The 10,385-nt window shown below is 39.8% G+C and overlaps 1 protein-coding gene across 1 annotated transcript in view; it reads left to right on the top strand.

Annotated features, from left to right (window-relative positions):
• The first annotated feature begins 271 nt into the window (after positions 1–271).
• The window catches only part of camsap2a (calmodulin regulated spectrin-associated protein family, member 2a), a 46,778-nt gene continuing 36,664 nt past the window's right edge, over positions 272–10,385 (top strand). Inside the window, exons 1-2 of the mRNA XM_080473993.1 lie at positions 272–858; positions 4,287–4,546. Coding sequence (XP_080330119.1) covers positions 720–858; positions 4,287–4,546 — 399 coding nt within the window. The 5' untranslated portion in view covers positions 272–719. The remainder of the gene's footprint in view (positions 859–4,286; positions 4,547–10,385) is intronic.

The raw sequence follows: 10,385 nt of genomic DNA, 5'->3' as shown, positions 1-10,385 counted from the left end.
GCATGCTATTGTGGTCTGAACGACTCACAGTTGATTAATTAAAAGAAATGTCCAATTGTTGATGCAGAAAATAACACAACACTACTTATTTCACTTGCAATTTCTAAAATAACAAAATGCAACTATATACGCGGCACAGTGCAAGTGTTTTCAGAGTCATAACCAGCAGATCTGGTATAGTATTGTGCTTCACACGTTTGTGGCGGGCTCAAATTAAACAAAAGTGTTTTCCTTTCAGCGAAGTGAAGTGAAGGGAAGGCGTTCTTCGCGCATGCGCAAAGCGCAACAAAGGTGCGGGCAGGAGCGCGACAGTGCGGCAGGAAAACCGCATCGACACCCAGGTTGTACGTACGGGTAGTACATGGCAACGAGAGGATGAAGACGTCTGGATCAAGTGAGCCCGAATGATGGAAGTATTGTCGTTTTCCTCCCGGTCGAGGGGCAGCTTTCACCGTCAAGTCCAAGGAGACCCGACCTCGGTCCGACGGAGACTGTTCCAACTGGCAGGGAGCAGGATGGGGGGAAAACACTGATTCCAGCGACTCATTGTGTGAAGGCGACAGAAGGAGTCGAAAACACAGCCTCCGTGGCGTTCTGTGACCGACAGAAGACACCTCATCTCTCCAGCCGTGTTTTGTTTTCCCACCGGATTCCAGCAGTGGGATGCTTCGGCGCTGCGCTTCCTCTTAGGGCTCCGAGGGAACAGTTAGCGGGGAAATATGGGCGAAGTTCAGGACGTCGGAGATGTCAAGAAAACCTTCGTGGCTCCAGCAATAAAATCTTTCGAGCATTATGACTTATCCCGAGCCAAAATCTGTTGCAGCCTCACGTGGTTGGTGGCCAAAGCGTACGGGACAGGTAGGTTGATTATTCTACCTCGGTGCCTTCCACTGGTTTGTTTATTTATTTCGTCACCTTTTCAACAATTTACTAAACAACCTGATGCAACGTATTATAGATATACACAATGCTCAGGCTAGGACTAAAGTATACAGGAGCAATGGAGCAATATCAGGAATATCATTGATTCGTTGTTACATTCTTCTTCTTATTATTCTTAATAATATTAATATTATGATTATTATTTTCCTGCGTGGGACTTGTAGCTGGGATTTCTCAGGTTTGTTTGTTTGTTTGTGTGTGTGTGTGTGTTTGTTTGCCAACAAAACAAAAAAATGCAATAGAAAAGATTAAAAAGGCATCCAAATGTATTAAGAGATGCACATGGGTTTGTGCTATACGTTGTCATCTGGGACAATTTAGTCAGTCAATGTGATGTATCTTAAGATATGTAGAATGATTTTTTTTTTCAAAGATAATTGTGTCTCTTCTTTATGTTCATATTAGTTACTTGCCTATCACCTACATAGAAACATGATAGATAAGTATAGACATTTTAGGGGAAATCAGGTTAACAGGCACCTTTTCAAAAAGAAATGTGTAAAAGGATTACAATTTACCTCCGAAAGAAATTAGATGCTGTTTGAATGTTATGTAAAAGTTTAAACTGGGGCTTCACTGGTGAATCAACCCTTCTTGATGTCGCTAACAACTGTAAGTGTGATACGAAATTTTCAAAATGTGGGAGGATGAGTCCCCACTTGCATCACATTAATTTCCCTTTAATTTCCTTTAACTCCACAATCTGGTTTTGTCATGCCAAGCAGTATTTCTTTTCTTCTTTTTGTCGAATGTCAGATTTCTTTCTGTCTTTTCTTTACGTTATAAGTTATTATTGGTTATTGGTGCTGGTGTCAATAGGTTCATCTTGTGCCAGTTCGGTGCCAGTAAGTCTTTATATGTGCTCTACATCTGTTGTATCTGTTACTATCGGAATTTTGCTCCAAAGCTTGTTTTGTCATTTTAGTTAATCTCCATTACGTTTCCGATTAGTTTTTGTTCTTAAAATGTGGGTTCTAACAAAATACATATTCTTTCTGCCTCCTTTATTTTGTTTCTTCACAATTAGTTTTCTCCAAAGTTAAAAGTAACATCAGGCCCCTAGCAGAATCCTACCTTATAATTTAATGAAAAAACCGATTTACTGTGTTTTTGTTTTTTACAGTTTTACATTCATTACAATGTGTTAATGAATATTATTTTGCAAGAAACTCATGCTTTTCTAACTGGGCCTTACAAATAGAAAGATGCTAAATGAGAATGTATTTGGATGGATGTGACAGTCAACCGTCATATGGAGTTACTGCACAAAGCTACATGAACATTTTGTGTTTTAATTACTGAATACCTTAAGTACTTCTTTAATAATGTTAAAGTCTTAGTCCCAGCTATTACATTTCTTTCTCTCCCATAAACTAATTTACTAAGGGGTTTCTTTCAAGTCCTTACTGTAGTCAGTGTAATACCATCAGCTGAGCGCATCATTCCTCGCCACAGTGTTGTAGCACCCCGGCAAATCGCAAGATCCCATGTAGATCCTCTGTGTATTTTCAATCAGGACTGAATGAAATAGGCCAATTCCATAAATACAGCCCCTCCGAGATGGAGAGAGAGAGAGAGAGAGTCTCTCTAAGTAAGCACAAGAAGGAGACAGCAAGCAGGCTCGTCTCCAGATCCCAGCCTACGCTCCTATGAATACGTCTCATGTATTTGCCTCGTTACACCAGTGCAGGAGCACGTCAAGGATCATGCTGTAAGAATACTTGCCAGATGCAACGCCACACTGCAGATCATCTTTGTTCAGGAAATCCGTTGCACAATGCATCTTCAGTCTGCTGCTTCATCTGTGGTTCTGGGATTTATGGATTCAACCATGAGATGAAAAGTGATTAAATGTTGATCTATTCACATCACATGATGAGACTGCTTTGCAAACAATAAAACCGGACCATCCTTCCTATTTCATTCAGATTTTTATAAGAAAAAATTTGTCAGTACCCGATGAATGAAATTATGTTGTTACAAGCGTGCCGCACAGACTTCTTGCATAAATAAAGACTTACTACTACGAAAGTATTTAAATATTGAAAGATGTTGCACGCTGAGGTACAAGGGCTTTGTGGCGTTTCAGCCAAATGAACGTGAGCGTAATATTGCACACACTGAAAATGATTCAGCTTGGGTCCGTGTCATGAACAGTTCAGTCAAAGAAAAGGTATTTAATCATAGTCGCTGCTTCTGCAGCTGCTGTTCTTCAATAAGTAAGAGTCCACCCGTAGATGACCTCCATGATAGTATCCAGTGGATGCAGGCGATTCACTGGCTGTGGTTGTATGTGATGGAGGATGGGTAGCAGTATTTGGGCCCATAAAACTGTCATTGTGGTGACCTGCACGCCATATTTTACTCTGCTTGCCCATACATGCATGTGAGCTATTATCCTAAGTGAGATCTATTCTCCAGAGTGATGACACTACATCTGGTGTGTGTAGTGAATAGTCTAGTGCTTTTACACAGCTGCAACATCTAATTTAAAAAGTATTCCCCATGTTTACATTGTCTGATCTGCGGCTGACTTGCCTTAGCTTGCCTATCACTGCAGAATCACTATACTTTCTGTTTTTGAGCCTTAGTCAACATAGGAAATACACTATCCCAGAACATTTGCAGGACAAAAGCAGCAAAAGACTGATGTTTCTGAATTATTTGTAGCCCATCCCCTTACTTTGGACTTGCCTCAGGTGATAAACACACACAAACACGCATACACACACGTGCATCTGCTGCCTTTGATGAAGTAGGCATTCTGAAGGGTGTTCCCAGGGAGCTGGAAGCTGCAGAGCTATACAGACTAGATGAATCGATCGGGCTGCACTCCTCCTGCAGTTGCTATAGCAACGCAGGGGTCTATCCACACATATCCACGTCAAGATATCGTCAAAGTATGACAACAAAAGTCGGTAGATCTGCTAAAAGTAATGGCAGAAATTGTATGCTCTGGGATCAATTAATCTAAATTAGATTAAACCACCTTTATCAGTTACTATTTTTTTGTCGTCGTTTTTTGTATTTGTTTGTTTGTTTTTGTTTTTTTCATCTGGAGTTCATGATGTGGTTGTGCGTTTAGGACTTTTGAGGTTACTTTCATTTCTTTGACTGGTGAACCCCAACTTAGTTTTTTGTAGCCCTAAGTAGGAAACAATCGTTTTCTGGACATTCCAGATCTGTTATGTTATGTTTACAGTGGCAGGATCTCTGTGATGATGTCATCATGTCTGTTTGTGCACAATATTAGTTTGCCATAAAGTAAACACAATAGCGGCATGTTGTTACTCTTGAGATGTTGCAGGACTAACAAGAATTTTGTCATTATCTGTATTAAACAGACAGTATTCCAGCAGACCTGAAGGAGCCTTTCTACACAGACCAGTATGACCAAGAGCACCTGAAACCTCCCATGGCCAGCCTCCTGCTCTCTGCAGACCTCTACTGCAGGGCTGGCAGCCTCATCCTGAAAAGCGATGCCGCCAAGCCACTGCTGGGTCACGAGGCTGTCATCCAGGCACTGGCTCAGCGTGGTCTTTACGTCACTGACCAGGAGAGGCTGGTAACCGAGAGGGACCTGCGGAAGAGGCCTCTGCAGATGGTAAGACGTCGGGTTACTTTTTACAATCCTCAGGAATCCATAAATATTTTGGGTTTTAGAGATACTCTCCAATCTGTAACGGAGCGGAAACATCTTAGGCTTGTTTTAAGGCTGGGATAGGCTTGATGAATTCTACTCTATAAAGCAAAGTCATAAAACTGGATGAGAAGATGGACCGATGGGCACCATTTGACATCATTTCTTCTCGCAGGACATCCATCTGTATAAAACATTATCTGTAATTAGAGATCCCTCCTTGAGTATGCTTGTGTGAAAGGGTTGATCGTGTCTGAATGTGATGGCCCGTTCTGCATTATGTACATAGTTAAAGTTGTAAAATTATGTATAGTTATAGTTGCTTCTGATTTGATGTCTGCATTAAATAGAATTCCATTAAACCCCGATCATTTGACATGCTAATCCACTGGCTTTACAGGCATACATTCCAGATTCAGCCTTTTCAAACCCTGTGGTCATTCCCGATGAGTATTTAAATAATCTTCCACACACATTTCGTCTAAAAATAAATGTAAAACCACAGCTCCCAATTAAATTCTGTGTTTATTCTTAACCTTATCCAGAAAGATGTTTAAGACCTTGTAGAGCATTGCTGACAAACAAACCACATTCTATATATATATATATACTGTATATATATGAATATTCACCTAACCGAGAGTCCAATGAGACCTCTGGATTGGGGTTATATTGGCTTTATATCGAGTCACTTTTACAAGCAAGTCATCAACGGCTGTCGTCAACGTTTCTGATTGCTTATTTTAGGATTCGGTAAAGTGGAATTCATTACCCGTGAACATTTTCAGAATGTACTTGAATATCACCGTGTTCTACACAAGCCCATATAGCGTGTAAAGTACAGTATACTCCCGGGTTTTTGTCGCTCTTCACTCTGTGTCAGCGTTGAGTATGAATTTGCAGTCAGCCCACTGAGCGAGAATGAGGTGTCCTCATTATTTTGGGGCAAACGCTCAACGGGAGGCTTTATTGCATCAGTGAATTGCAATTGAGACACGATTAGCACACAGTATGCCTGCAGTCTGTTTGTAGAGTCTTGCGGCTTTTAATTTCCTTTCTATGCTAATTCCAAAGTTATTTAAGTTTTGTTGGGCTTTGCATTGTTTTGTGTACATACGAGGGAGCAGCATGACTTATAATGCAGCGTTTTCTTCTCGTATATTTCTATTAGACAAACTAAGGGGAATAAGCGTAAGATCATTTATAATTATTTGTTTGCGCTCCATCTGCTCTGACAGTGCTCTCCACTTTATTCATACATACATCTTTAAGTCTTTGGTAATGAATATCATTTTCTTTCGTTATAATAACGTGATAATTGATTTTCTGTAGAAATAGTGACTGCTTTGTTTAAACTGTTGGTGATGAAAGGTTACTTTTAAAGGCAATAGGTGAGACAGTTCACTGGTCAACACTCAAACATTTGAAGAGCGGCATATGTGTGTTCTGAGATATCAACAGGAATTGGTATTTTAACCTGTATATTGGTGAAGACAACCACCTAGTATTACCAAAAACACTTGGTTCAAAGTTAAGGAATAAGGACAAAAAAACACAGTTTTGCTCACAACCCACAATCTCCCACAACCCCACATCTCAGGATAAACATATACATAGATATACAACTGCATTTACATTATATAGATCCACATTCATAATGTATCCAAACAGAGCAGACACATACATACACAGCAATACACATACATAAGCATAGCTTTACACACAAAGGCACCTATAGCTTTTGAACATAGCAATACATTACACATCCATCTCCTTCTTTCTATTGACTTTGTTGACAATATGTTTTTAAGTACCTATATAGAGCTGTTCTAAAGGAGCCTAAGGTGGTCAGTGACCTGAGGGATGGTTCCAGTCTGAGGTAGCTAAAAAACAGAAGGATGTCCGACCAACCTGATATTGCTGTCTTTTCTTGGGCTGTAGCTATTAAGCTTATCATAGAGCTCACAGTGATGAGTTCTGTATGGACATTTTAAAATAAATCTACACAAGGAGTTGAACATAACATTAAGTGAATTTGGATGGATGTTATATGTCTTTTGATAAACTACATCTGCTTAGTCAGTTATGGGTGGAATAAGCTGAGAGATTATTTTCTTTTTTACTTGTAGTGTAAAACAGTTTGAAGACCGATAGAGAGGCATTAAACAAGAATATGTGCATTTTAATACATAATCAATATGTTGTTTGAAGTTTAACTGGGGGTCCAGCCACAATCCAGGATACTTGCCAGAGGTCTCCTTTGTCATTGGGGAGCCATTTTCAAAATTGATATTTAAGTCATCAACTTGGAGTAAATGGCGAGTCCCAAAAAGCATACAAAATGTTTTTTTCATGTTGAGTTTTAGGAAATTATTTTTTAGCCAGGATAGGATTGAGTTGAAATCTGTCTGTGATTTGATTTGAAGTTGAGACAAGTGAGAATCTGAAATATAAAGTGCAGTATCATCTGCATATAAATGAACTTGACAATTTTTACATACGCCTGCATGTAATTACGGATACAGTTTAAACAACTTGCTTGTGTGATTGTGTTCGTTAATGTCTTTGACTATCACATCAGGAAATGTCACTGTTTTGTTATATTCTTTCATCTGCAGCATTTTGCTTTTAAAACACGAAAAGAACATTTACAAAAACCTAATTTAGATTTATGGGTATGTCATTGTTTAATCAGTTTCAATCAGAAATGCCCAAGATGTGTAATTGTTATCAATGCTGTTTTCTTGAGGGTCGTTACGAAGAGTGAAGCAGTTAATTTGCATTACCTGCTGCATGTCTGAGCTCAAGTGGAGTGGGGTCATCTATTATTAACAGACTGCTTCAGAATATAACTTTGCTGACAAGGTGACTCTGTTGTGGTGTGATGAATCAGGAAGAAGAGCAGAAACAGGTTGAAACATTTCCTGTGAAATACTTAGAGCCTGTGTTTAAATGTACCTAAGAGGCCTTAGCAGAATAAAGCATTGCAGCTTTTTCCTTCTGAAGAAGCCGGCGAAAAAGGACGAGACTGAATCTCTACCTGTAACTTGAACTGGGTAAGAATAGCAGCACTGTGATGAAATAGGCCTTATTGCAAAGTTTAATTTGTATTCTATTTTTTTTCCGCCTTCTCAGTGTGTTCAGGGAACAGGCATTTTCAGAATAAGCACTTTTTCAGGATGCTGAAGGCAGTTTTAGTAGGTCAGTCAACAGCAGAGTCAGATTCTGATCGTGTCTTGCCTGACATATGTCATAACAGTGCATTTTCCCTCAGTTAAATTCCTTTGCTTTGGGTCCAATTTTTCTGCCCGCCTCTCGCTCTTTCAGTCCGTCCTTATCCTTCTGCCATGTGACAGATTTCTACACGTGAAGCGCGCACAGTCCAAATCGCAGTTCGCGCCCACTCAATCGCCTACACACATTCTGTATCGCTGACTCCCTCCTCCACCTGCATCGCACACGGAGAATTAAGGGAGAGATGTGGAGGTGGGAAGACGATCTGAAAATGTTATCCCAGAATTACCCATCATAGGTACCTCCTGAAGTACCGCGGCCAACAGAAAAAGAGCAGAATGGAATGGAATATTTGAACGGATACCTAGGAATAATGCAGAATTGTTGAATCTTCTAAAAGTAATCATAAAAAAACTGCAGGGCGACCAGATAATTTGATGAAATTACAGCCACATGAAGGTCTGTTGTCATGGAGGAGTTATATTATTGGATGAGATCAGAATGACGTTAGTAGTCAAAAAAGAATGCAGTTCAGTGTGTTCGATGTGTTTGAACGTGTGTGTGTGTGTGTGCGTGCGTGCGCGCGTGTGTGTGTGTGTGTGTGTGTGTGTGTGTGTGTGTGTGTGTGTGTGTGTGTGTGTGTGTGTGTGTGTGTGTGTGTGTGTGTGTGTGTGTGTGTGTGTGTGTGTGTGTGTGTGTGTGTGTGTGTGTGTGTGTGTGTGTGTGTGTGTGTTCTTGTATGCCTGAAGCAATGAATATGTTGGTTACATACAACTTGAGAAGTGAACGACAGGTGATTTTATATACATACTGTATATAAGGTTGCCACTGTTTTTTTGGGGGGGGGGTTAAGCATGTGCAAAGCAAAGATATGTACAAAGATACAACAAGACTTAATATTGTTGGTGTCATTTTAATATCCGACTTAGATTTATGCTGTTTTGATGAGCTCATGCAGTAACACTCATGTCCTTAGTCAGAGAAACTCTTAAGTACAGCCACAGTGTGCTGTTGGATACTCAGTAGGCTCAGTGGAGCAGTGATGCTTAATGGCCTTGCTCAAGGGCATCTCAGTGTTGATAATGAGAAAAGCAAAGGCACTGCCTTTTCACTTTGCTGCCTATATTTACTCTGCCAGCTTTACCAAATCAGTATCCCAGAGATTCAGCACCATTGTATTCAAATGCAGTGGGAATGAAGTCTTGAAAATTCTGAGCCGGTAGAAAGTGTCTATTTGAAATTCAAACAACAGGGTGTTTTATTTGCTGAAACGATTTAGTAGGAATATTGTTTGAGCCAGCGGTTGCTCATTGGTGGCCGATACTGGTAGCACTAGTTCAAAACTTTAGCTCTGTTTGATCAAGCTCGAATGCCTCCTCTTCTTTGACCTCAGCATGCTGTGGATCAATGGACTTAAAAACTGCAGTACCTTGAATGTCAGACTATTAATATTTAATAATGGATTGGCAAATAGGTCATGCTGCTCCTCAGAGCTTTTCTTGTACTCTCTGCACCAGACGACCATGGCTAACGTATAATAACAGACGAATGCTGTAGTACATTCTTTAAATTGAAAGAATGAACTTAATGTCCTCTAATTATCTTTTTTTTTTCTTTACTTACTGCATTCAGTGCACACAGAATCCCTCAAAATATTGCACGTTATAGTGAAACTTCTTTATTTGGGCTGAATGTGTCAGAGATATGCCACTGCTGACATTTTAGCTTTGCAGCACAAACAAGAGGAGGCGAAACAATCACTGCTTTTGTGATGAGGGAAAAACTCTGCTGAGCATGCCTGGACACAATAGGAAGTCATCTTTAGCCTTTTTTTTTTTTTTTTTTTTTAATTAAAAAAATAATCTGTATCACCGGAGATGCAATTCAAGTATAAATCTGGTCATTTATTATTATTATTATTATTATTATTATTATTATTATTATTATTATTATTATTATTATTATTATTATTATTATTATTATTATTATTATTATTAGTTATTGATTTTTTGATAAGAGATCAAATCAGTATATCAGGCTCAATTGGAAATTATCTTTGCAGTTAAAAAAAATATAAATCATATTTTCACTTTGCATTGCAAATAATATTTTGAATTTGGGACGGACTGATTCAGCTCCTCATGTAGTGAGGATAAATCAAGGTGAATGCACTTCCTTCTGTTCCTCTCTCTCTCTCTCTCTCTCTCTCTCTCTCTCTCTCTCTCTCTCTCTCATGGCGCTTCCAACCACTGCTCCTATTGGGCAGGCGCGCTGTTTCCATGGTCACACTCCAGTATTTGCATGTAGGTGGGAGCATGAGTGGGGGAGCCTTTGCCTGCATATGTTGTATGTGCAGTGCTTGCGTGCGCAGTGTGTCTGTGCAGCCATGTGCTGTGAGCGTCGGTGTGGCTGTGTGCACGTGCTGCCATCTTTGTGGTGGTAGTAGTGAACACTGCCAGGCTCTAAAAAAAAGATTGCTGAAACGCTAGATTCAAGCAGGCAGACGGTATTTCTAAGATGCAGCATCACACACCGAGCCACACATACGCAAGTGCGGAAAGAGACAAGT

This window comes from Lipophrys pholis (assembly GCF_963383615.2).
Source record: "Lipophrys pholis genome assembly, chromosome: 10".
Taxonomy (NCBI): Eukaryota; Metazoa; Chordata; class Actinopteri; order Blenniiformes; family Blenniidae; genus Lipophrys; species Lipophrys pholis.
Note: the sequence above shows the minus strand (reverse complement) of the source record. Positions and strands in the feature narration are given on the sequence as shown.